Raw genomic sequence first — 27,664 nt, 5'->3', positions numbered from 1 at the left:
AAAAAGTATGAGGAATTATTTTTGTATATACTTTTTTGAATATGCCATAAGAAAGCCTGCATTTCTATTCCATTTCTAACATTCTTCACTCATACAGGTTGTTCTGAAAAGGGGAGCCATAGTCACAGACAGTATAGTCAAGTCATCATTCAGGCAAATGCTGAAGCCAAATGATATGCATTTAATATTATATTAATTTTATAATTTAATTACAATATACACACAGAGGGATGTGATATTCTAATATTTTAACTTGGAAATGAGGATTTCATCAATGAAAAAATGTATGTATTTAAATAATATGTTAATGTATAATGGCTGTTACCCAACATTGGAAAAACTGGGTGGGTAAGTGTGAGATTAGGGTTGTGTATTAACACATTTTTTTTGTCCATAATGCCCCATAAAAAAACAGGTTTGTGAAAACTGCTGAGGTTTATATTATTTTACATGAATTCCCAGTGGAGTTAACCACCTAGCGTATACCTTTTTAAACACTGCTCTTATTTTTGTGGTTCTCACCCCATAAATAATGGGATTGAAGATTGGACAAATCATCAGAAAGTACACAGACACAAATATTCGAACTATGGATGGTACATGCATCATATCAAATCTGCTTTGGACAATTTCAAACAAACAGCCTAGGGAGAAGTTAATTAGTGATGCTAGGTGTGGAGTGCAGGTTTTCAAAGCTTTCACTTGGGACTCTTTGGATGATCTCAAACAGATCCTCAAAATTTTAGAATATGAATACACAATAAGGAGTGAGGGAATAACAACTGTGAAAACCAGACTTACCAGACCATAAATATTATTAGCTGTGCTATCAACACAGGAGAGCCTGACTAAAGAATAATTATCACAGTACACCTTGTAAATGGTGTTGCCACATAAAGGCAGCCGTGCAGTCAAGCCAATAGTAACAGACACTTTCAGGGTGCAATAAAACCAGATTAGGATGATAAGTATGTAAACTTTGGTTGGGGTCATGATGCTGTGATATTCTAGAGGATAACAGATGGACACATATCTGTCATAAGCCATTACAGATAAGCTAGAAAATTCTATTGAACCATATGTAAAAAGGCAGAAAATTTGTACAAAACAAAAAATCTTAGAAACCTCATGGATGTCCAACAACATGTTCACTAACAGAGAAGGGTATAAGGCAGTGCTTCCATATAGTTCGGTCACAGACAAATTGCACAGGAGCAAATACATGGGTTCTCGCAGACCTCTGTCTGTGCAGATAACCCCAATGATTAGTGAGTTTGCAAAAATTATTGAAAAGTACAAAATTAGAATGACACAGAAGTAAAAATATCTGATGGAACCGATGTTTTCAAATCCAGTCAGTACAATTGATGTGACATCTGATGTGTTGTCCATGGCTGTCTGTGTTTAATCCTTACACCTCTGGAGGACAAAAGACAAATTTGTGAAAAGGAACACATAATTCATACATGCTTATTTCAAAAACATGTAGCACTTTAAAATAGATTTATTTGCAATGTTCAAATAGATTAGGTATCATAGGTGAATAACATTCATTATTTATCTGCTAAATTTCAGGCATGCAGCTGCCTTTGATTCTTTGGAACAAGAGGTAAATGCTAATTATTTTTACACAGTATATACATCTAGTATTTCCATTTATGTGAAGCACAACATAGACAGCACAGTAAGTCAATGTAAGCCGAAGTTTAAATATTGTAAGCACTTACCAAAAGCAAATTGCCTGAGCACAATGATAAGTGGCAATCACTGCACTTGCATTCAAAAGTAGTAAACTTGAATATTATTTATGTAATCACAGGTGGTGGTGACATCTTGAGTTTTTCTGAAGGGTAATATAATCTCCCTCCCAAAAAAGACCATGACAGGAAATTTAAATTAAATTAAATTTAAATTGGTTTCTTCAGCCATACAAGACTTCACTGATTTGAGTTACTTTCATAATCAAACTTTTCTTCCAGCTTGTGAGATTTAAAAAGCAATTATAATAAGGTAAGTTATAATACCTGTCACACAGTGATTTCTACAGTGGTTGTATGGGATTTCCACAAATCCTTTTATATCCTGTTCAGGGGCTCAGTGGGTTCACTGTTAATTATTTTGTACATGGTAGGTATCAAGGGTGCATATGCAATTGTGAGGGAGGTAACAGAGTTCAGTGTAAATGTCCCCTCATTGGCATCTAGGGTGCAGTTATCTTATTTAAGAAGTGCTGAAAGCTGTTTGTGACTGGAAAGAGAGCCGGTTTGTAGAAAGGAAATGGAAAACTGAAACAAAGCATATTTTACTAGGAATACATTTTTTGAAAATGAAACAGACTGAATTATGAAAGTCCTGGAACAAAAACATTTTCAAAACTGTGTTACCAGTTCATCTTACTATAGTCATTTTTCAGGTACCAAGGGATTATCATATTTCTAGAGTGTAAGATGGAAAAGGGGATATGATGAGGGGAAAGTGGGGGGTTGAACATTAGGGGACAGTGAATCTTGACAGGGAAACAAAACATGACTGTTGAACTTGCTGCTTTTTGTCCTAAATCTCTTTGGAGCTCCTGGAAACTGGGAAACTGGGGTTGTCAGCCAAGAGGACCTTAGCTCCTTAAGTGTCACTATTATTCCATTTAACACAAGTCAAGGTCAAAAATAAATCAGAATTCACCCTTGTCTGTGCTTGCACACCAACTGCAACATGTCAGCATGTTGTGTTGCATCATGTTTTCATTTGAAACAAGTTGTATTTTTGAGGTTAGAAGTTAGAAAAAAGACTTTGGACCAATGAAAATCATCCATTGCCCACATGATATTCATGTCAACATGTTTTCTAAAAACCTTATAGTCTTCATGTCCAACTACACAGACCAGAAAAAAAATCACAAAACTCTCAGATGAAAGACTATAGAATAGAATAGCAATAAATTTGGCAACATATTGCAGAACAGGTTGAATATGGAGATGGTAGTGTTATTTTCCAAGAAATATCATGATAATATGATATGATAATATCATATCATATCATTTTTTTTTTTTACTCCTTCACTGACAATGCTATTTTGATAATAGTAGCTAGCCGGGGTGAGCTTGTGAGGGAAACATTCCTAGTATTTTCTCTCACAAGACAAGCTTGGCCAGATGTATAGCTAGCCAGTTTAGGTCAACATAAAATCTACCAAGATTTAAGATGGAAACATAGTTAACACTCAACATCAATGTGTAATATAGCTAGCTAACTAATGACTTGAGATCTCCAATACAAAGTGAGTCATCCGAAGCCCTACCACGCTAAGTTTAGAACTCCAAAACAGCTCTCTAAGATGCTGTGTGCTCTGAACAACCACTAACTGAAAATGTGAACATCTTCTTGCAGGTACTTTTCAGCATTAGTTGAAGCAGGTATGACTGGTTCATCAGGGAGCTCAGATGGAAGGGGAACAAGTGATATTCCATTTTGACAAGTGTTTCTAAGTGCAGTTTGTAAAGATGCCTCCATCACTGCCACAGCTCCCCACCTCAATGGCCAGCAATCAATAGTCTGCATCCACTAATGTGAGAAGGACAACTGAAAATTTGCCCTGATAATTGAAAAACATGGATCCAGAATTGGTTGATGACTGGATGACAGCATGCTGACCATCCAGTGCCCCCAAGCACAACATAAAGTTTCACCTCTTTTGGAACCTTAAGGCAGTGGTATTTCATATTTCCTTGGTTGGAACTGGTATGCAGAGCTCCCTTGGATGTAACCAGATTTGACCTCAGACCTCATGCACATTTGTTGCCATGGTGGAGATTCTAGGGTAGATACCGTGTGCAATGGTAGGGAAGGAATCTCCAGTGCTGAAGTATTTGTAGGTGTTTTACGACTTGTTTTTCTATCAGTATACACCAAAAATGGAATGTGGTGTGAGTGCATGTGCACAAGCCTGTATGTGTGCATGTGTGAAGAAAATAATTAGGCCTGTTTGTGAATTGGGGAAAATTGTTATTGGTACTAAATACTGTAGTATGCAGGTATACGATACAATATTGGATGTGACTGATTCCTTGGGAGGCCAAAGGCAATGGAGCACTGATGAAGCTATTCTCATTTTGGACAAAATAGCACTCTCCCGCAAGCACGTTAGGTTGCTTGGTTACGGCGAACAACTCCTAAATCAAGGGAAGTGTGGCTTAATTCAAGAAAATCTGTACTCTAGTGACAAACACTAGAGTTCACGGTATTTACTGTCATCACTAAGAAAAGGAGAGTTTGGAGTTGGAAACCCATAAAGACATACATAAAGTAGAACAGACTCTCAATTGGAAAAAACACTATGTGGTGAAAATTCAGTGTGTAACTGTTCCAAACACTTCCTAAGCTGCAACCTTGAAAAAGCTTAAAGATGCTGTAGCAGCTCTAAATTCACGTATCTTAATGATGACAAGAGAAATAATTTAGTTTAATCCCAATCTTCACATAATTTATTGAGTTATTCTTTTGAGACAAATGCAGACTTTCTGTGCAGAAAAAAGGATAGGTAAATGAGATCCAACTTCCACAGTTTATTATAAGTCATTAGAAACCACATGGTTAACTCAACTGGAACCAAACTGTTTCTTTAGAATCTACTTCACATCTTGTATACTTTTGTGTGGGCTGCAAACATTTGGAGACATAGCCTCTAAACCACTTGGAATATTGGTCACACTTTCACAAATTAAATACTCTACTTCCAGGTCTCTAATTTCAAAGATCCATAAGAAGAAAGCAGTTTCTTTTCAAAGAATCACACAAGCACATTTACTTCTGACATTACATAAATTATTTGACATGTTTTTGTCACAAATTGATAAATAAAAAAATAAAAAATAAAAAAAAGATACATCAGAGAGGGATGGCAACAGCAAATGAAACATACAAACAGCATCCAAGTTTGTCCATTGAAAGTTAACATATTGCTCCTAACATGGTGAATTCAGAGAAAATGTCAGAATAGGACATGGAGTGATAGGGAAAAGACTTCATTTCATGATTCGCTTCTGTGATGCTGGGGATAACTTAGACATGCTGCTGAACATTTTAAAAATCTTAACTCTGATGGCTTGGATGCACATTCCATAGATGGCAGGATTTATCATAGGAGGAAAAATCAAAAAGTAGAGGGACATGAAAAGACGAATTCCATAATGGACATGACTCATGTTTAGCCTACTTTGAGATATTTCAAAAAAACATCCAAATGTATAGTTTATCAAAGCTATTAGGTGGGGAGTGCATGTTTTCAGTGCTTTTATCTGTGATTCTTTGGAAGACAGTAAGCAGATTCTGAGAATCTGTGAATATGAGTAAAGAATAAGTATTATCTGTGGAATAGTATACACACCAACTGAAATTAATCCAATAATATTTACAACAGATGTGTCTGTGCAGGAGAGCTTAACCAGTGAATGATTGCTGCAGTACACCTTGTCTATGTTTGCTTCACAAAATATGAGCCGTTCAGTTAGAGAAAATATCACAGCAACTGCGGCTACGGGATACAACCAAGAAAATGCGATAAGTTTGTACACTTTTGAAAGAGACATAATGCTGTGATACTGCAGGGGGTGACATATTGCTATGTACCTGTCATAGCCCATCACGGTTAACAAAGCAAATTCAGCTGAAGAATATGTGTGTAAACAAAAGACCTGTGCTTTACAACAGGCTACAGAAACCTCATGAGAGTGTGACAGTAAATTACTCAGAAGGGGTGGTAACAAAGCTGTACTACCAAACAATCCATTAAATGCCAAGTTGCACACAAATACATACATAGGTTCATGCAGAGCTCTGTCAACACAAATTATTACAATAAGAAGGAAGTTTAAAACAATGGTAATGATGTACAATAGTAGGAATGTTATGAAGTACAAGTATTTCAGTCCTTCCATATCATAATAAGCTGTCAATATGAGTGATGTCACCACTGATGCATTTTCCATGGTCTTCCTTAAATCCCTCTGGTGCACTACAACAAGAATTATGTTGCAAATGTCAATATGTCAGGATACACCTTTCTCTAGCATTTTGTACCATTCAAACAAACAAAATTTTGCATTAATATTTTTAATGAAAATTCTCAATGTGTTGATTTTCATAATATTATTTGGTACAAATATTTTTTAGTAGTTATATAGTTACAAATTGCATGTTTACACAAGATATTTGAAATTATTCTCTAGAAAAGTACTTTCTAACAAAGCCAGAAATACTCTACTTCCAAATCATTTGTAAGTTTTGAAATAAACAAAAACATGTATATTATTAATTAAAAATTAGATATTAAATATTATTAAGTGATTTTTATATTTGAAAATCCATTACCTTTTACTAAATCCAGCATAAGGTTGAATTCAGCAACCTACAAGTATCAGCTCTCAGAGAGCTCTATAATTACAGAAAATAATGTCACAAGAAATGAAGATGAATAAAAGATAGACAAATGCAAAGACAAGAGCTGAAGAATCAGCCTGGAAGCACTGATATCAGATTACAACCCCTTAATGTAGAACTGAAGAAACAAAAATCACAGTAGTTGAAAGATGGTAGCATAAAACTGTTATTGTGATTATGAATCTGAAAAAAGGTTTTTGGTCTGGGTATTAAAAAAAATATAAATAAAAAAGGACACTTGGTAGCTCCTGAGTTATTTAAAACAGTCTCTTAAAAGTCTATTGTGATTATATTTTGCTGAAAGCCTTTCTAACATATGTTAACGTCATGAAATGCCACATTTTCCAGTCTGAAAGCACTGATATCAGATTACAGCCCCTTACTGTAGAACTGAAGAAACAAGAATTGCAATAGTTCAAAGATGTATAATGTCTACAAATCTAAGAAATTGGTCACGGCAATCGGCTACACTGCATGTGCAAAAATGCATTTAGTGATCAAAAACACTGGGACAGGTTATATGCCATTACACTCAATTGAGTATCTGTTATATACTGCAGCGAAGCCCAACGTGCTGTCATTAACATATCAGATTGTTTGATTCTCATATGCAGAGTTTTTAAACAGTATTAGTATAGGAGTGATCCGTCCTAGTGACCCAGGAAAAAGTTTAAAGTTTTAACGTGATGATAAACACGGCCTTCTTAACTCTTACAATTTTTCTTAAGACCAGCAACATAGGACTTTAGAAGTTAGTGATTGAAGTAAGTCCCGTTGGCTTCATTTTATTTAAAAAATGGATTTTATTAAAAATGTTCTACACCTTCAAATCTGTTTTGTTCCTTGTTTGTAGAATTTACTTAGGTATAGTTCTTAATTATTAAACAAATCAGTGAAAACACAAATGCCCTTTTGATTCATTCTTTTGTTAAGAGTCAACGCTTTATGAAAATCAGATCTTCTTTGAGAGACTTATAGGCAGAGTGCACTGTAATCCGATAGATTTCTATAGTGTATATGACATGCAAAACACACCACTCCTTCCAAGTTTGAATTATTCTTCAAAGTGGTAAGTAGATAAAATATGACCACAGTACTATATGGTGAGGTATACTTGCACGAGCATTACAGACACCACAAAAAGATTTTATCAGATTAAATTCAGGTGAATATACTTACATAACACTGCAGTCCATTTGATTGTTACGCACTGCTTATACAATTGCTAATCACAAATACAACACAACAGTATACCATATATAGAGTGACTACATACAGCAAGTTGAGAGTAATTAATTGTCAACTTTTTCTCTATTTCTCTTCTTTCTAATCCTCTTGCTGGAGGTTTCCCAAAGTACAAATCTTTCCACCAACCTTTTATTTAGTTAACAGGGAACTACTTGTGGCAACTTGATCACATGATTTTACCACACTCCCATCAATTCACATAGGGAATAAAGTCCCTACACCCTACATTGTTACTAAGTGAAAGTCACTCAGGGGCTGATTTTTAGACTTCAGATATGTGTGCATAAAGCCTGCATAAAGTGACAGAACACTCAAATTATTTGAATAATTTGAATAATTTTGAGTGACAGAACACTCCTGTGTTGTCCTACCTTGTTGAAACGTCCTATCTGCAGCCATCGATCTTAGCTACCCTAATTAAACTACCGCAGGTAGCCTACCATAGGTTGCGTACCATTTTTAGTAGCCTAGGCAACAAATGGATCTTCTCAGAAAACGCTACCAACATTATACTTATCATATTTAAAACATCTAAAATGACCTTAGAAGAAAATTATACCACCATAAAATGACTGGTAGCATATTTCGATAGTGTAGACACTCATCAGAAAATGCAACCAGTGTTTCAGCTACAACAAACTGTGACATACAGCGCTGAAAACATTAGGCATCTGTGACAGAGTGCCGTCACCACGGTTGAGTATGCGCTCTGACTGCCATATCAACGAGCCTGGCTCTTTGGCATCACAGTCAAAGTCACATGGTTGGTACCCCGTAGACCCAGGTTCAAGGCTGGGTGGGGTGACTGCTCTCGCCCTTCGCTACAATTGGTGTCAGAGTGGGATGGTTTGCCACGAGGCCATTGGAGGCATACCCAGTGTGTGAGCCGCATGAGGGACCCCCAGGTTCAGTTGACCCCGGTGTGAGGGACCCCAGAGATGGGCGAAGCACGGTGTGAGGGACCCCAGAGATGGGTGGGGCACCCTGGGATGGGAGAAGTATAGCAAGGGAACACATGAGGGACGCCATGGTGCGTGAAGCGCATGGGCACGCTTCCCAAAGGGGAGGGCAGTGAGTGCCGTCACTACGGTTGAGTATGCACTCTGACTGCCATACCAACAAGCCTGGCTCTTTGGTGGTGCAGCCAAAGTGGCATGGTTGGCACCCTGTAGACCCGGGTTCGAGGCCAGGTGGGGTGACTGCTCTCGCCCTTCGCAGTCTGTTGACACAAAGATACTGGTTGACACGTTTGTTCGCTTTGCGGCCCCTTGAAATGTTTGCAAGGCCAAGCATTCCGAACGAACTTGTAGCCGCCTATTTCATCTAGGTCAGAGCGTCCACTTCTTCGACAGCGTTGTTGGCAGGGCAGCCAGAGCAAATTTGACGCTCTCGCCGCTCCCGGTGTGAACGTGCGATAACTATACTACCGTAGGTAGCCTACCCTTGGTTGCATACCATTTTTAGTAGGCAACAAATGGATCTTTTCAGAAAATGCTACCAGCATGATATTATACTTATCATACTTAAAATATCTAAAATGACAAAAATGGTCTAAAATGACCTTAGGAGAAAATTATACCACCATAAAACAACTTGTAGCATATTTCAATAGTGTAGACACTCATCAGAAAATGCAACCAGTGGTTTAGCTGTAACTAACTGTGACATATAGCACTGAAAACATTAGGCATCTCATTCACTTTGATCTAGCATTGCAGTAACGCAAGACAAAGTGCACAAACATTAGCTAGCAACATGTCATGAGATATGCACAGGTACATCAGCTAACATATCTGACAAGGTAGCCTGTGCACGCCATTAACGCTAAGCTAACTAAGTTGTAGACCACATGGTCACATAAATGTAAATATCACATAATATGTCAAATGTGTATGTGTATGTGTATATGTAGACATATGATGGAGAAACATTAGATAGCTAGATAGTTAGTAAAGTAGTAACTAGCTATCTAACAAACTATTGTTTAAAAATAGCAAGTGGGCTACATTTCCAAAAACTTAACTACATTTCTAAAGACCGTCTCTACCGTCAGAGGACGCAAAAAATTATGGGCGGGCATTTGGTGCTGTCAGCTGTACAGCTATGTACTGCTGTACACAGACCGGATATATGTTTTTTGCATTGCACTTCTTGTTGTGAACAATAAACCCTTATACTTTACGTCTTAGCTTCTATTTTCTGTTTTATGCAGTGGTTAACACTTGAGGGAGGTGAGCCATGACAGTATGCTGTCAAATCATTGGATTGGGAAAGAAGGGGGTCGCGAGACTTGGCCAATGTTTTTTGGGGGTCGCCAGACAAAAAGTTTAAGAACCACTGTTCTATGGAATGCTCAGGGTGAGGGGACCATGCAGAGCACAATGCTCGGTGACCAAAGGGTCTCGGTCCATAAACCCTACATTCTAAGAGGAGATCCTTGCTCTCTATTTGATGTCATCCCAGTAACTAATTAATGCTCCGAGAATTCCAGGAAATTCAAGAAAATTGAAAAAGGAATAAAATTGATTGACCATTTGTGTCCATATACCCTGCAATAGCAATGACACACAATCTTTAGTATATTATTGCTTCACTAAAACTCATTACTTTCTGAATATATGATTTTCCACATATTCTTTTATACTCTGTTCAGGGTCTGCAGGACAAAGTGGAATTGTCCAATGCTGGGAGCTTACCTGGAAGTAAAAGAGGGTGGGGCTGCAGGTGCACAGACTGTACACCTGTGCCTTGGTGAGATAAGTGAGAAAATGGGAGCCTGGGGAATAATTTAAGCACAGATTCTGGAGAAGAAGAAAAGCATGTGTTTAGGGAGGCAGCTGACTCATTAACTATACAAGTGAATATTAGCAGGAGATTGATCCCCTTTGTGTGCGACTCGAGTTTCATGTTGTGTTTGGTGTTTTATATGGCTGCAGCTGGAGGGAAACTGGGAAGAGAGGAAGAAGCCACCAGGTAAGCCGGAGGATGGTGTTTAGCAAGGCGTTACCAGGAGTGGAGATTCTGGATGCAACAGGCAAACCAGACCAGTGGGGACAGTTGAACCAGATTTCAGACTGGGCATCTTGCACTGCCAAAAGAAAGCATTACATTCAAAAGCTGTCAGTTTGTGTGTGACGAGTGGGTTGAGTGCTTGTCTGTTGGAAGAGACCAATGATGATGCAGCAGCACACATCTGACATAGATGAAGTCGACGAGAGTGTTGAGGGGTGTGATAATATGATCAAGTTTGAGGTTCTCTGTGCAGCACTGAAGAGACGGTTCACCTCTGCCATTGCCCTGAAAGAACAGCTAAATCATGGTGGAGTGGATGACTGTGGTGTCATGTGACCCTGCTCTTGTCTGTGTATAGTGTGGACTGGTTATTGTGCTGTTTATGTTGCTAAATTCTGCAGTAAAACTAGAGTTTAGCCAGAAACTCAAGTTTCTGCCTGATTCTTTCATACCCCATGCTATATACTGTATGATTCATCTTAACTTGCAAGTGGGGAAACTGGGTTTGTCAGCTAAGATGACCTTAGCTCTTTAAGTGACACTATTCTTCCATTTAATGCCTTATACCAAGTTTGATTTTTTGTGCCCAAAATTTGCAAGTTAAAAATAAATCAGAATTCACCCTGGTGCAGTATGGTGTAGTATGCAAGTCTATGCTTACATACTGCACCACGTCAGCATGTTGTTTTGGATCATGTTTTCATTTGAAACAAGTTGTATTTTTGAGTTGTTTTTTTTTTTTAAGTTGGAAAAAAGACTTTGGACCAATGAAAATCATCCATTGCTCACATTTTTTTTACTCCGTCACTGACAAGGCTATTTTCATAATTGTAGCCAGCCAAGTTGAGCTTGTGATGGAAACGTTCCTAGAATTTTCTCTCATAAGACAAGCTTGTCCAGATGTATAGCTAGCTAGTTAGGTCATTATTGAAGTCTTCCAGAGAGTTAAGATGGAAACATAGCTAACAGTCAACATCAATGTATAATATAGCTAGCTGTGAAGGAGAGCAGTCACCACCTCCCCCTAAAGATTAAATGTTAATTGTCATTCATTTGTCAATTGTGTGTCAGTCATTTGTTAATTGTGTGCACATGTTGGCAATTTGTATGGGAACCAGCCTATTGGCTAACAAGCCACACCTGACTAATTGGCTAGTGAGCAGGTACTTATTTTGTCCCTGCTGTTAGTTGGTGTGGGCTGGTTTCTTCATCTTTGTTGTTTGGTTTTAAAAATATTTTTTTTCTTTTTACCTTTGGTTCTTTTCTGCTCATTTATGGGAGAAGCGTTGGCCAGCTTCTCTACACTAGCTAACTAATAAGTTGAGCCTACCCATGCTCAACCGCGGTCCGAAAATATTAAATGGAGAATTCCAGAAATAAACAGTTCATAAGTTTTAAATTGCGTGCCCCTCTGAGTAGTGTAATGAAATCTCGCGCCGTCCCGCCCGCGACGTTACTCAACGTCCGGAACACCAAAAAGTGTTTCGTTACGACAAAGAAGTAGATTCGATGTTCGTAGCAAAAGACAGGAAGGTTTATTAGCACAGCCGGCCGTGGGAACATCAGCATTGAGCAGAATTTCAACAGGTATAGAATTCAGTTCATTTTTTATACAGGTAATAGCACTCACATTTGCATGAGTTATGATAACCAGCGGGGGTGCTGTTTCTGATTGGTCTTGTGGAGCTGTGCATAGCTAAACAGCTCCCTCTCTCATTGGGTATTTCCTGAGCCCTGTAACCTAATTGGCTCCATAGGGTTCACAAGAGGCGCCGTTTGGCTCCGGTCGGATGTAGCGACATCGCCTTGTATTCAAATACACATCGCTTGTCTCCAGATTTTGTGTTCGAATATACATCGCGTGTCTCCGGATCAAACGCCATGCCATTCCACAAAACTGTCTCCTAACAGTACTATCCGCAGTTTCAGGCATCTGCTGCTGGTCTTGGAACATATCCCCTGCGGGGGACTACTCTATTGAGTCTTTTGGGGTGTCTTATGCCTAGAATTAGCCTGTGAGCGCTGGTGACTCACTAGCCTTGAACCTCGAAGTACTTTCGGACGCGACACATAACAGAAATAAAAGGTCTTGAATTCAAAGCTTGAGTTTGATGTCTTTCTTTACTGAAACTTAAAATCATACAAAACAAAACATGAATCCCTAACTTCTAAATAATTATCCCTATGTAACGTGACGAAATGTGCCGGTCAAAAGACTGTGATGCTCCTACGGCTCGCGGCTTCTGTTCTAGAATCTTTATGCTTCCTGACGGTTTTATATCAAACCAGCAGCCAATCAAATTGCACCACAGTAACTAGTATCTAAGTAAAACTCTACACGACTAAATAAATTTCTATATCTCTAAATATGCACACAATAATTCTTATATTCCTACATTAACTCAATTCTGTAAAAGTATTAATTCTGAATATAAAATCTAAATATACATCTTCCACCAAAACATAAAAATGGCTCTAACATAGCCAATGAGGTTGTTTGGTTCATTTGGTTTTATTTGTATGTTTTTTGTTAGCAATAGAGTAATAGTGTAATAATTGGATTCCCTTTTTTATTTGTATTTTTATACTACAATTTGTTTCTATTAGTCTTTGTTGCTTCTTTTTGATATTTATTGGTCTTATTTTTGTATATATTTTTATATTTATATAATTTTAAATGTCATGATAGTTTTTCTGTGTTGTTCCAAATGTCTGAATAATAATTAGTTAGTGCAGAATGGTGCTTTTTTTGTTTGGGGGGGCATGGTGGAAGGGGGCACTGAAGGGGGGGTTCGCCCAGGGCGCATACAAGCTAAAACCACCACTGCTCCCTGTAGTTGGTCCTTTGCATTTTATCTGAGGCACTAGCATTTATGAAAGTGTTCCAAACTGCCCCCCAGGCACCCTGAAGTAGGTCCTGAGCCCATCATGGTACAATTTTCAGCTCTTGAAGAGGAGTCATGCTCTTGCCAGTATTTTAATATAAGGTGAACCAAGTTTTCCATTTTTTTGTTCTTGCTTGACAGCAACAGTAGGATTATTTTGTCTTTGCTCCTCATCAACTCCATTTATCTCTTTTTTGATGAGCTATTATTTCTTCCCAAACAAGGAGAAAAACATTGGTTGTGTGTTGACAAGTTATAAGTGGTCACTATATCGAAAATATGGACTGAGCCCTCTTGTATTTTCATAGTACCTTTAATTAAGAACTGGCAGGTCTGGAGGCTGAAGAAAGTACATCTGTACTCTAGTAATGAACAGTAGAATTCACTATGGAATTTACGACGGTCTTGCCACCAAAGCAGAGCATGGCATCCATAAAATAGAACAGAATCTCAGTTGCAAAAAAGACTGTGGTGAATATTCAGTGAATATACTGTACCAAACATTTCTTAAGCTGCAACTGTGAAAAAGCAAAAAAGATTCTGTAGCACCATTAATTCACATATATTAATGAGAAATAATTTAGTTTAATTCCAATCTCCCCATAACATACTAAGTTATCCCTTTGTAGACAAACAAATCACAAACGCATAGCAACCAAACCACCAAATTTCCAAACAAAAAATGCAAGCTGTCAGTGAAGAAAAAAGATACATAAATGAAATCCAACTTCCATGGTTTATTATAGGTTATTATAGACCACACATGGTTAACTCAACTGGAATCAAAGTCATTCCTTAACTCTGCTTTGCGCATCTTGCATACTCTTGTGTGAGTTGCAAACATTTGGAGTCATGGCCTTCAAACCTAATGGAATATCATTCATTCCTCCACAAATGAGATACTTCCAGGTCTCTAATGTCAAAAATCCATGAGAAGAAAGCACTTTCTTTACAAAGAAACACACAAGGTACATAGTGAGTGTAAAACATTTACTTCTGACATTACATACACTATTTGACATTTTTGTCTGAAAATGATGAATCAAAAAGGGATGGCAACAGCAAATGAAGCATACACTGTCAATCTTTCTCCATTGAAAGTTAACATTTTTCTCCTAACATGTGTGCTATAGTTGCTCTGACAGACCTTCCAGTGAATTGAGATAAAATGTTGGCTTAGAACATGAAATGATAGGTAAGAAACTTATTTCATGATTCGCTTCTGTGATGCTGGGGATAACGTACACATACTGGTGAACATTTTAAAAATCTTAACTCTGATGGCTTGGATGCACATTCCATAGATGGCAGGATTTACTATGGGAGGAAAAATCAAAAAGTAGAGGGACATGAAAAGACGAGTATCATAATGAACATGACTCATGTTTAGCCTACTTTGAGATATTTCAAATAAGCCTCCAGAGAAATAGTTTATTACTGCTATTAGGTGGGGAGTGCATGTTTTCAGTGCTTTTATCTGTGATTCTTTGGAAGACAGTAAGCAGATTCTGAGAATGTGTAAATATGTATAAAGAATAAATATTATCTGTGGAGAAGTATACACACCAACTGAAATTAATCCAATAATATTTACAACAGATGTGTCTGTGCAGGAGAGCTTAACCAGTGAATGATTGCTGCAGTACACCTTGTCTATGTTTGCTTCACAAAATATGAGCTTTAGAGTTGGAGCAAATATCACAGCAACTGCGGCTATGGGATACACCCAAGAAAATGTGATAAGTTTGTACACTTTTGAAAGAGACATAATGCTGTGATACTGCAGGGGGTGACATATTGCTATGTACCTGTCATAACTCATCATTGTTAAAATAGCAGCTTCAGCTGAAGAATATGTGTGTAAAAAAAAGATCTGTGCTCGACAAAAGGCTACAGAAACCGCATGAGAGTGTGACAGTAAATTACTCAGAAGGGGTGGTAACAAGGCTGTACTACCAAACAATCCATTAAATGCCAAGTTGCACACAAATAGATACATTGGTTCATGCAGAGCTCTGTCAACACAAATTATTACAATAATAATGAAATTTAAAACAATGGTAATGATGTACAATAGTAGGAATGTTATGAAGTACAAGTATTTCAGTCCTTCCATATCATAATAAGCTGTCAGTATGAGTGATGTCACCACTGATGCATTTTCCATGCCTTCCCTCCGGTGCACTACAACAAGAATTATGTTGCAAATGTCAATGTTTCAGACAACACCTTTTACTAGCAATTTATAATAGGGAAGCCAGCACAATTTTGCATTCATATTTTATTCCCTAATTCTCTGTGTTAATTTTCATAATATTATTTCATAAAATATTTCTTAGCAGTCATATAGTTACATGTTTACACAAGATATAATTCTCCAGAAATGTAAGTTCTAACAAAGTAATATTATTAAATGATTTTTATATTTCCAGTTCTTATTTTCTCCCCAATACAAGAAAAACATTACCTGTTGCTAAATCCAGCATAAGTTTGAATTCAGCAACCTACAAGTATCAGCTCTCAGAGAGCTCTGTAATTACAGAAAATAATGTCACAAGAAATGAAGATGAATGAAAGATTGACAAATGCAAAGACAAGAACTTAAGAATCAGCCTGGAAGCACTGATATCAGATTACAACCCCTTAATGTAGAACTGAAGAAACAAAAATCACAGTAGTTGAAAGATGTTTCATGCCTACAAGTCTAAGTAATTAGTCATAGCATTAGACTGTACTGAATGTATGAAACTTGTGATTATGAATCTGAAAAAATGGTTTTTGGTTGGGGTATTAAAAATATATAAATAAAAAGGAAAAATGATAAAAATGGCACACTTGGTGACACCTGAGTTAGTTAAAACAGGATTGTCTCTTAAAAGTCTATTGCAATATTATATTTTGCTGAAAGGCCTTCTAACATATGTTGATGTCATGAAATGCCACATTGTTTCCCCAAATTCTGATTAAATGTAATGAAGTGCACTCTGTTTACAAGAATCCCTGATCCCTGAAAATATATTTAGTGATCAAAAACATTGGGACAGAATATGCACCAATATACTAAATTGAGTATCCATTACATACTGCAGGTGAACCCCAAATCATTGTCATTAGCAGATCAGATTTTTGATTCTTATAAGAGTTTAGCAGCAACAAAGGAGTGTAGAAGTTAGGCGTTCCATAGCTTACAAGACCTAGAAGACTCTAAAAGTGATTGATGTGAGTCCTACTGTCTTGATCTTATTTAAAAATATATTGTATAAAGATTTAGATTTAAAATTTAAATTTACTATAATTTACTTATAGACAGCTCTTAACTAACAAAGAAACCAATGATAACACAAATGCCCTTTTGATTCATTCAAGTCAAGAGTCAGCCCCTTATAAAAATCATATCTTCCTAGAGAGATACTTATAAGTAATGTGTGCTGTAATCCAAAAGATTTCTATAGTTTACGAGTATTACAGACGCCACAGAAATATTTCATCAGATTAAATTCACTTGAATATACTTACATAACACTGCAGTCCATTTGATCGTTATGCATTGCTTAAATAATTGCTAATCATAAATACAACACAAACGCAGATGATATGTAGTGTGACTACATACAGCAAGTTGAGAGTAAGTAATCGTCAACTTTATTTCTCTTCCTTCAAATCCTGTTGCTGGAGAAGTTAGGAAAGGTTTCCCAAAGTACAAATCTTTCCACCAACCTTTTATTTAGTTTAGAGGGAATTCCTTGCAGCAACCTGATCACATGATTTTACCACACTCCCATCAATTCACATAGGGAATAAAGTCCCTACACCCTACATTGTTACTAAGTAAAAGCTACTCAGGGGCTGATTTAGACTTCAGATATGTGTGCATAAAGTCTGCTTAAGTACTTCCACAGAGAGTTGCGTACCTCTGTTACTACTAGGTGCATTTAGTAATGGGCCACGTAAGATCCTTTGTGGGCGATATCTTTGGGGCAGAGTTTACCCAAAATGAGGGTGTTTTGCAAGAAATAAGGATGCCTCTCATGTTCCAAGATAAGCATATTCCGACTTCACACTTAAGACTGTTTTCTGTCAAGAAGACATCCATGAAGGAAAAGGTTGAATAAATCATGTGCCATCCATCATGTACAACAGCAACATTGTTGGTAACTAGGCAAGGAAAGTCCAGTGACAATCAACATAGAAAACCAAGTCTGCAGTCGACATATTGAATTTTACATGTGAATCGGTCCTCATTACATTATAGTTATTTAGCAGACACTCTAATACAAAGCAACACTCATAAGTTACAGTTTTTTTACATGTTATCCATTTATACAGCTGGATATTCACTGAGGTAGTTCTGGGTTAAGTACCTTGCCCAAGGGTCAGCAGCAGTGCCCAAATCCAGCAACCCCTCGGTTATGATCCCTGCTCTTTGCCACTATGCTACACTGCTGTCCTACATTTCATTCTATTTCTTTAAACACAGCATAATATCCTGACTGTGTCAGGAGTTATGGAAAGCCCCATTGACTCCACCCTAGCCACATTCCACAGGAGCCCAGGTGTCAGACTCCACCATAAGCCCCACCAAGCAGGTCACAGATACAGTAGCAATTTTTTTTGTTTCATTTGTGAAATTCCATTCATTTATATTTGCAGGCATCATAAAATTATGCTGGAACTATAACCTTTTTCTTCCCACCCAGACAGTTACACAGGTAAGCATGCTAGATTAATAATAACATGCACTAGATTAAGGTCCCAGTTCTCTCCTTCACCGCAGCACAGCACAACACACGGTACAGTCCACAGTTTCCCATGAATCCAATCACTCCACTTGGCTGGTAATCCACTCACATGGACACACACCCCCACATGCCTGCTAATAAGGTGAATTCCATCCCCTGAGTAACCTTTTTTTAAATAGCCACACATGTGTATGCCCACTCTCCTTATATGAATGGAGATTAGGCTATGAATAGGAGTGGGATTTCAAAAGCTACAAGTTAACCGTTTCGCACGAAAGTGCTAAAATACTCCCAACTGTCCCCCCAGCGTGACTTATTTTAGCTCATGCACACCTGCTGTTCTAGAATTTGGTTATGACATCATAATAAACACAATTTCTGCCCAGTGCTAGCAGCCAAGTTAGTTATACTAGCTATCAAGGCAGGGAAGTTTGTTAATATCTCAACTAATGTCCTTTACTAAAACTGGTTTAGTACATATAGAATTGCAGCAGATGTATACCCAAACCCGGTATTCTGTATGTGCACACATGATAGTCTGTTGTTTGTTTTCCTCGGTGGGCAAACAGCAGCGAATGTGGGTATGCTTTGTGGTACTCAGAAATATATATACATAAATGTGAACTGTTTTATTTCACAGTATAATTTTAAGATTATATAATATGATATAAATTGCTGTTGCTTGTTTGTTCAGCTCGTTTGCTTCCTGTTCGTTCACTTCACCATTTACTTACATATTGTGTTACACCTGCCTTTTTTGAATTGCCATGATTTGTGTATGCACTCATGCACTATACCATTCAACTTAGGACTCTCGCGCAATATACGAGATTGGAATCCAACATGAGGCAGAATTCTCACAGAACACACATAGGATGTAGGCAGCTGCAGTACTTTGTGGTCCGCTTAAGTAGAGTGGTGTCCTGATGATCGGGTGAAGAGGTTGCAGGTTCAATGCAGGACCAGCATAAAGCCCTGACTGTGAAGTCACAATGTGGGCGTGTCTGTTATCAGCTGTAGTGTTGCCTTCCAGACCTGGTGGTGAGATAAGCCGATGGTCACGCCCCCCATGCCTCTTGGAGTAAGAAGGGTCCCCTATTAGTCTATTGGAGAGTGAGGAGCAAAGTTCTATTGTTCTTGCCACACTTACACGGGATCACTTCCACAGTTGTAGTCCCTGTGGGCGCATGGTTCGATCGCTGGTAGAAAACGTGAGAATCTCCAGTAACTCCTAGGTGACCATTGCTGAAGCTCCCCTTTAAAGTAGCAGGCACCTCAGAGGCATTAAGTGCTTGGCATGGAAGCAACAGGATGCCTATGTTTGCTTAAATTAAGTTCAGTGTAAAATTACAAAGAGTGCAAAGATTCTTTTCAGATGGCACGAGGTTGTTCTAGAGCCTGCTCAGGATGAGGCTGTCATGCAGAGCACAATCCAGAGGGTCTCTGTCCATAAACCCTAGATTCTAAGGGTGTACTCACACTAGGCAATCCGTACCGTGCCCGAGCACGTTTGACCCCCAAAGTCCAGTTGGTTTGACTAGTGTGATCGCTCCGTACCCACTTAAAGAAGTGGGCTTGAGCACGGTTCATTTGGACTCGGGCACGGTACGCATCAGTGCGATCACTAACCGTGCCCGAGCACGGAACTCGGACAAGACAACAATGATGCAACTGTCCCACTTAACAAATATATCCGTTATAGCAACAGTTAGCTGAATATCTGTTAGTTACACTCCCAGTGATAATAATTCCTTTAAACCATCATTTGATTAGCCAGATGACATCCTTAAATATAACAAGCTGGCTACCTCAAAAATTCAATTGGTTAGTTCTGTAGATCTATACCTAAAAATAACTCCCCACATTAGCTTGATTACTAGCAAGCGAAATAAAACTAACCATACTTTACGTGGCAATGTAAGCATTGCTGTTGTCAGGGGCTTAGAGTATCACAAAGTAAGCAGCCAACCTGTGAAGGTAGGTAGTCTTCAACAATGGTTCAGATAGGCAGCCTTTTAGCTAACCAGAATCAGAATCAGAATAGACTTTATTGTCATTGCACGGTGGGGGTACAATGAAATTGTGGGTGGTCTGCAACAACAGCGCACTGTGGAACATTTATATAAACACAATACAAATAAGGCACACGGCATAGAAAAAAAAAAACAAAATATACAATAAAATACAATAAATACAATAAAATACAAATTTAAAAAGAAGACACATTGTAAATAAAAAGAAATATACAGAAAAACTTGTGCAATAATATGGCCTTTTAAAAACGACTTAAAGTGCACAGTGGAATTGCACAGTTGTATTGAGGTAGAGGGTTGGGGGGCGGGGGGTGTCAGTGTTTGTTAGCAGTCCGTATGGCCCAGGGGAAGAAGCTATTGGTTAGTCTGGTGGTGTGGGACTTGATTGACCTGAAGCGCCGTCTGGAGGGCAACAGGTCAAACAGGTGATAGGCGGGATGTGAGAGGTCTCCTGTGATGGCCTTAATTTTACTGAGGCAGCGGGATCTGGATATGTCGTCCAGGGAGGGCAGAGGGCAGCCGATAATTTTTTTGGCGGTGTTAATAACCCTCCGCACAGCCTTCCTGTCCTGTCCAGCTGTGGAGCCTGCGTACCACACCCCCAGAGAGTATGTTAATATGCTCTCCCCAGAGGAGCTATGTTTATCAAATCTATGGCTAGATAGCTAACGTTAGCTACCCAGCCAGTTAGCATGGATGCAACGCAGCGATTTTCAGTTAATTGTGCTGCACGTATAAGAACAGTTTTCTGGAGGCATCTGACGTTCAGAGAGGAATTTGGAGCTGCTTTACTCACAGACTGCAATTCACATTCATCAATAAGGTGAGAACCAGAGCCGTTATTAACCCAAATATTCTCGAATGAATTGAAAAGTGTACTATCCAAGCAGTAATAGAAGATGCTTGTTGTTGTAATGATGACAGTAGCACACGCACAAGTAGTAGCCCTAATTGGTTAACATTAGCTAACATTATTGTGATTAGGCTACTGTAATCTGACACAAAATATTGGTCTGTCCCTTAGTATAATGACTTAAACGTCAGCTTGCCTCCGTAAAAATCTTATTATACGCGCAGCACGATTAAGTGAAAATCGCCGCGTTACATAATCAATAAATCTATAAGGCATGTGAGAGGGCCGTGTGTCACTCCAAATAAGAAGTAAGTACAATCATGAACTCCATTGTGCTGTGCGAGTGCACTTTTCTTCAACACAAAAAGTTACATCGTGATGATGTAAGCGTGCTCGGGCCCGGAACATTAAGTGCAATGTGAGCGCAGGCTAGTGGGGGAGTGGGGAGGGGGGATAGTTGTACTCAGGCACAGTACAAGGCAACCGGGCCTAGTGTGAGTACACCCTTAATCTACCACTATGGGGCAGAGCAGTTCGGAGTCAGTGAAAAGAGGAGTCGTAAGGCATCAACACCACCAGCAAAGTCCAGGAGGCAGCAGGAGATTGAGCGGCTTATCCAAGAAAGGAGACAGCTGAGGAAGCAGTGGAAGAAGGTCTCAGAGGGTGAGAGGGAAGGCCTTAACCCACCCCAAGCTGACATCAAGAGCTAACTGATAACATTGCGAAGAGCTGAGAACTTAAGGAGACTGCGCAGGAAGAAAGAATAAACAACAACACGGTTCTACAAAGACCCATTCAGCTTCGTCAAAGCTCTCTTTGCAACGGAGAAAAGTAGAACCCAGAAAAAGCAAAACAGGAACTGGAAGAACATCTGGAGAAGATTCACACCAACCCAAAGAGGCAAGAGCGAATGGCCATTCCATCCGACATCCCGCCAATTCAGCTGCCCGCCTACCACCTGGATACTGGTCCTCCAAAATGGAGAGAAGTGGAAAAAGCAGTCTGACAGGCACAAGAGCAGCATGTGCTCCTGGGCCTAATGGGGTCTGGGCCTAATGGGGGCCTACAGGGCCGGCCCGACACATAAGCGAACTAAGCGCCTGCTTAGGGCCCCCGTGGCCACCAGAGGGTCCCCTAGAGCGCTTGAAGTGTACCACAAGAGAGCTTGAAATGTTTTTTATTTATTTAGTGATATATAATGTCAATGTCAATCATACAAAAACACAATATTATGTCAACAGGCTAGCTAGCTAATACTACTGGTTTAATCAATTCCTGCTACCTTTGTCAGAGCTGGTGTCACGTTCATGCCCATGCGCACCATAACAGACGTTAACTGCATTTTGATGCAAAAACCCCAGTAGCTAGCTATGAGGTCGCTGAGGTCTGGTAGCTAGCTTGCTAACAAACAACTGTAATCGTTATAAAATGATTCAGTGCTTTGTCCCGGACTGTAGCCACCATACATATGTGAGCGACTGCAAATTTTTCAGATTTCCAAAATGCCCCACAGAATAGTTTTACATTATGGAAACCGTGAAGGTTATCTATACTATACTCACCGACACCCTGTAGGTCTATCCCTCATGCTTGCCCTGACCAAACCAGTGATATGGCCCTCAAAACAACTGAATTCCTCCACATGCCCTGATTTATAATGGTTTTTGCCCAGCTGAAAACTTCGGGTCTCATCCTTAAAGAAGAGGAGAATATGGCTAAGCGGCTTGCTATTGTGGATAACGATGACTACTAAAGAAGAGTGTCCATTTTCAGTTGCTTATAATGAAATGTGGAGATTTTTGAAAACAAGTCAACATTAAAATTTAAACAATTATTAAAAAACAATTTAAAAATATCATCAGACAGGGCATCGTCTGTGTAGGAAATATTGCTATCCCCATAGAGGCACCAGTCAGGAGGATAGTTAACATTCCTCAAAAATACAACAATGTAGCAACAATGTAATTTATTGTTGTAATTATGCTTATTAACAGAACACAAACACTGATGAAATGAAATGTAATAAACTGCAATTGCTAAACAAACAGAAAAGGATGAACAAGAAATGAACTAATGAATACATGATGAAAAAGATTATTTGTTGGACAAAACAACACAAAAAAGAATGTACATTTATTCATTTGGCAGATGCTTTTATCCAAAGCGACTTACATAGGTTACGGTTGTTTTACAATGTTATCCATTTATACAACTGGATATTTTTTTTACTGAGGCAGTTGCAGGTTAAGTACCTTGCCCAAGGATACAGCAGCAGTGTCCCAGCGGGGATTGAATCGGCAACCTTTCAGTTACGAGTCCTGCTCCTTAACCACTATGCTACACTGCCGCCCCCAATGTAAAGATAACATTAAGTCAGACTGCGCTTTCAGCAGCTGTGAGTAAAACTACAGGAGATCATGAGGTGATAACCATAATTTGACATACGCTGGCAAAACAGTGATTGGAGGCATGTCCATCCATACAAGTTTCCTCATTTTCACAAGCTTCAGAGACTACTTCCCACAACAACCAACAGGCGTCCTTGTGACAGCCTGTCTGGCCCCTCTGCTTCCACCAGAGGGACTGTCTTCCTGTTTGTGCCTGTACTGTGTGTGCTAATCTTGTTAGATTGTTTTTACATGTTTGTAATTAGTCTCTATGTGTTTGGTCTGTTTAAACCCTGCCTGTATTTTGGTTCCCTGCTCATTCTTCAGCTACTGTGTGTTGTGTGCTCTCCAATGCCCAAGTTTGCTTGTTTTCTAGTAAAGATTATCTGTCTTTTAAAACCCTTCTGTGTTTTGTGTGATCTCTGCATCTGGGTCCTTCTTGCTCAACCATTACAAAACAAACGCAATATCCAGGTCCATCACTGGAGGCCGTGTGCCTGGCTTTCTTCCTGGGATGTCGAGAAGATCTGGTCATCTTTGCATCTATAAGAACTGCCTTCATTGACAGTCATCGACTTTGTGTTGAGTCGCACTTGTATGAAAGGAAAAGCTGCCAGAGGCCATCAAAGAGGAGCTAAGAGGGGATCACCCTATCAGAGGTGCTAAGAGGCAAACACAGTGTTCTTTCCGCATTTATACAGGGTCACTTCAAAGGTTATACTCCATGCGGGCACATGGTTAAGTCATTGTTAGAAATCACACACCTCCAATTTCTATGCAATCTGATTAGACAATGAAAGCCCATGTAGACACTATGTAACAAATTTACAGTAACCTCTGGGTGACCCCTGTTGGAGCTCACCTTTGAAGTGCCAGATGCCTCAGAAGTGTTCCATACATGCATGGCTGCACTACGATGTTTGTGTTTATTTTAAATCAAGAGCAATACCCCAAAGTCCATTTACAAATTGCGTGGGGCTGGTTCATGACCTGGTAAGGGTGAGGACTCATGCAGAGCACTGTCCTCTCCTTACCAGATGGCCAGGGCCATATACCATACTTTTTTGAAGATGATGAGAGTAAGCATTGTAATAAACTTGGTTTTGGTTGCAAATATGTGTCCATATCCCCTACAGTAGGTCAGCCATGATTTCCCCATCTCACCATTCTCAGGTACCTTACAATCCCCAAGGCCCTGTGAATTGCTTGGATGGCAACAGTGGAATAACACAGGTCCTCCAAGTTTCAGGTTTATTGTCATATACTTGGTAACAATACAACAACATTACCAGTATTGAAATTCTTAGTCTCAGAGCCAACTCAGCTTTACACAGTAAATAAATAAAGTAAAATAGACTAAGTAAAATAAGTAAGTAAAGGAAGATAAAAAAAATACAATAAGTAAAAAAAATGAAGTAAGTAGGATAGTAACAAGTAACAATGTAGCAGCGGCAGTGTAAAAACATTTCAGTGCAATATTGATATGATTAAAGTGTCTAGTGGGTGTAAACATTGTCTCCTTAAAGTGGCCAATGTGTGAGGTAGGGGGTCCATGCACTGTGGTGAGTGTATGGTGAGTGTGCAAGTGTTAGTGTCAGCAGTTCAGAAGCCTGATGGCTTGCTGGTAAAAGCTGTCTCTGAACCTGCTGGTTCGGTTCCGGATGCTCCTGTACCGCCTGCCAGACGGCAGGAGCATGAAAAGACTGTGGGTGGAATGGCTGTGGTCAGAGAGAATTCGCTGTGCTTTCCTCCTGCAGCGCTGGCTGTAGAGGTCCTGGATGGCTGGCAGCTCAGTCCTGGTGATGCGTTGTGCTAATCTGACCACCCTCTGCAGAGCTTTGCGGTCGAGGACAGTGCAGCTGCCGTACCAGGCCGTGATGCTGCCAGTCAGGATACTCTCGATGGTGCACCTGTAGAAGTTGGTGAGTATCCTGGAGTCCATGCCGAACCTCCTTAGCCGTCGGAGGAAGAAGAGTCGCTGCCTCGCTGCCTCCATGACCACACCTGTGTGGTGTGACCAGCTCAGATCCTCGCTGATATTTATCCCCAGGAATCTGAAGCAGCCAACCCTCTCCACTGCTGTTCCCTTGATGTGCCTGCAGCCCCCTGTAGTCGACGATCAGCTCCTTGATCTTGCTGACGTTGAGCAGGAGGTTGTTGTCCTGACACCATGATGTCAGGGCTCTCACCTCTGCTCTATAGGCAGACTTGTCTCCATCTGTGATGCAGCCAATGATGGTGGTGTCGTCAGCAAACTTTATTGCAGTGTTCGAGCTGTGTGTGGCCTTGCAGTCGTGGGTGAACAAGGAGTACAACAGGGGACTGAGCACACACTTCAATGTAGTGTGCAGAATGTGTCAGAGCAAATATATAGGAGGGCTGTATTTTCTCATTTCAGCACTCCTGCATGAGTGTTGAGGTTGTCAGGGTAATTTGGTCTAATTTATGATGGCTGATAAAAAAAACAGGGTTGGAGGAAAAAGTGTTAAAAATATTCCACATGCAGTTGTGATTCAGAACTAACATGAAAGTTTACAGTTAATAAGTTGCAACAAAGCCCTCTACTCTTAATGAACATGAAAGAATTTTATTTAATTTAGCATGATGTATATCACGCTCAAAAGGAGATTCAGGTGCATGTGGTCAGACAAGAATGAAGAGACTGAAAACTGGTATCTATCAGTACAATTGAGGGAGACAGGCCAGTGTATCAAAAGCTTTTTGATATAGCCAAATAAACACACATGCCACCTGTTCCTACTATTCCCAGTGACTCTAAATAAAAAATCAAAAGTAGCTTGTACAGCCAAAATATTATTTGATTGTGTGATTCCAAAGGGAAATAGAACCATTGATTTTTTATTATTTATTTATTTTTCAGTTCAACAGTCATTACTTAATGGTTAGGCAGAAAATGATACTCTTGGAAGGGTGGTAAAAGGAAATAAAACATAATTACACTGTCAAAACATGTGCCTTGTAACTTATCAAAGCTTTTACTTCTAACAAATCAATATAATGAATTTCTCAGTGTTATAGCAGCTCGGTGAGTCTTTTTGGCTAAGTAAGGGAAAATATTCCTCTTGGCTTAGAACACTAAGCTGTAGGATATTTATTTCATTGTTCACTTCTGTTGTTTTGGGGATAACCTAATTTTGCTGGTGAACCATTTAAAAAGCTGAACTCTAATGGATTGAATGTTCATTCCATAGATGGCTGGATTTATCACAGGAGGAATTATCAAAAAGTAAAGGGACATAAATCTGCGAAATCTGTAATTAACATGGCTCATGTTGAACCTACTTTGAGACAATTGAAATAAGCATCCAAAAGAATAATTCATCATTGTTAATAGGTGAGGAGTACATGTTTTCAGTGCTTTCATTTGTGATTCTTTGGAAGACCGTAAGCAGACTCTGAGAATATGTGCATATGAGTAAAGGATTAGTATTACCTGTGGAGATATAAACAAAACAATTGAAAGTCCTCCAAAAAAGTTCTCAATGGATGTATCTGTACAGGAGAGCTTCAGTAGTGAATGATTCGTGCAGTACAGCTCATCTATTATGTTTTTACAATATTTCAGTTGTATAGTCATGATAAATAATAAGGTAAATCCAATAAGGGAATACAACCTGGAGAATGCGATAAGTTTGTACACTTTTGAAAGAGACATAATGCTGTGATACTGCAGGGGGTAGCAAATAGCAACATACCTGTCGTAACCCATCACTGTTAAAATAGTATATTCAGCAGAAGTAGATGTATGTAAAGAAAAGCTCTGTGCTTGACAACAGATTAGAGAAACCTCATGAGATTGTGACAGCAAATTACTCAGAAGGGAGGGTAACAAACTTGAGCTCTCAATCACTCCATTAAATGCCATGTTGCACAAAAATATATACATTGGTTCATGCAGAGCTCTGTCAACACAAATTACTGCAATAAGAACAAAGTTTAGGACAACAGTGATCAAGTACAACAGGAGGAATGTTGCAAAGTATAGGTATTTCAGGTCCTCCATTTCATAATAGGGTATCAGTACGAATGATGTCACCACTGATGCATTTTCCAT

The 27,664-nt window shown here is 39.1% G+C and overlaps 4 protein-coding genes across 4 annotated transcripts; all 4 read right to left on the bottom strand.

The window, feature by feature from the left end:
* Positions 1-441: 441 nt before the first annotated feature.
* Positions 442-1,392, bottom strand: LOC118774188 (olfactory receptor 52D1-like). Its single transcript, XM_036523346.1, has one exon. It carries the CDS (start codon positions 1,390-1,392, stop codon positions 442-444), a length of 951 nt encoding a protein of 316 aa, XP_036379239.1.
* Positions 1,393-5,018: 3,626 nt separating this feature from the next.
* Positions 5,019-5,981, bottom strand: LOC118774187 (olfactory receptor 1509-like). The gene has a single exon (XM_036523345.1). The coding sequence runs from the start codon at positions 5,979-5,981 to the stop codon at positions 5,019-5,021; it is 963 nt and encodes a 320-aa protein (XP_036379238.1).
* Positions 5,982-14,781: 8,800 nt separating this feature from the next.
* Positions 14,782-15,744, bottom strand: LOC118774186 (olfactory receptor 142-like). The gene has a single exon (XM_036523344.1). The coding sequence runs from the start codon at positions 15,742-15,744 to the stop codon at positions 14,782-14,784; it is 963 nt and encodes a 320-aa protein (XP_036379237.1).
* Positions 15,745-25,183: 9,439 nt separating this feature from the next.
* LOC118774184 (olfactory receptor 1509-like) lies at positions 25,184-27,664 on the bottom strand. Its single transcript, XM_036523343.1, has 3 exons — positions 26,774-27,664; positions 25,658-25,922; positions 25,184-25,593 (listed from the first exon to the last, which is right to left on the bottom strand). The coding sequence occupies exons 1-3, from the start codon at positions 27,662-27,664 to the stop codon at positions 25,184-25,186; spliced, it is 1,566 nt and encodes a 521-aa protein (XP_036379236.1).

Source organism: Megalops cyprinoides, chromosome 3 (assembly GCF_013368585.1).
Source record: "Megalops cyprinoides isolate fMegCyp1 chromosome 3, fMegCyp1.pri, whole genome shotgun sequence".
In the NCBI taxonomy this organism is placed as follows: domain Eukaryota; kingdom Metazoa; phylum Chordata; class Actinopteri; order Elopiformes; family Megalopidae; genus Megalops; species Megalops cyprinoides.
Note: the sequence above shows the minus strand (reverse complement) of the source record. Positions and strands in the feature narration are given on the sequence as shown.

What these genes read in the sequence shown, in the direction of transcription:
- LOC118774187 (XM_036523345.1), bottom strand. Translation starts at nt 5,981, where the DNA reads ATGGAAAATGCATCAGTGGTGACATCACTCATATTGACAGCTTATTAT.
- LOC118774186 (XM_036523344.1), bottom strand. Translation starts at nt 15,744, where the DNA reads ATGGAAAATGCATCAGTGGTGACATCACTCATACTGACAGCTTATTAT.
- LOC118774184 (XM_036523343.1), bottom strand. Translation starts at nt 27,664, where the DNA reads ATGGAAAATGCATCAGTGGTGACATCATTCGTACTGATACCCTATTAT. An exon ending in TGAACATTCAATCCATTAGA is followed by an intron (nt 25,923 to 26,773) that starts GTTCAGCTTTTT and finishes ACTACATTGAAG; the next exon opens with TGTGTGCTCAGTCCCCTGTT. An exon ending in AGGGAACAGCAGTGGAGAGG is followed by an intron (nt 25,594 to 25,657) that starts GTTGGCTGCTTC and finishes CACACCACACAG; the next exon opens with GTGTGGTCATGGAGGCAGCG.
- LOC118774188 (XM_036523346.1), bottom strand. Translation starts at nt 1,392, where the DNA reads ATGGACAACACATCAGATGTCACATCAATTGTACTGACTGGATTTGAA.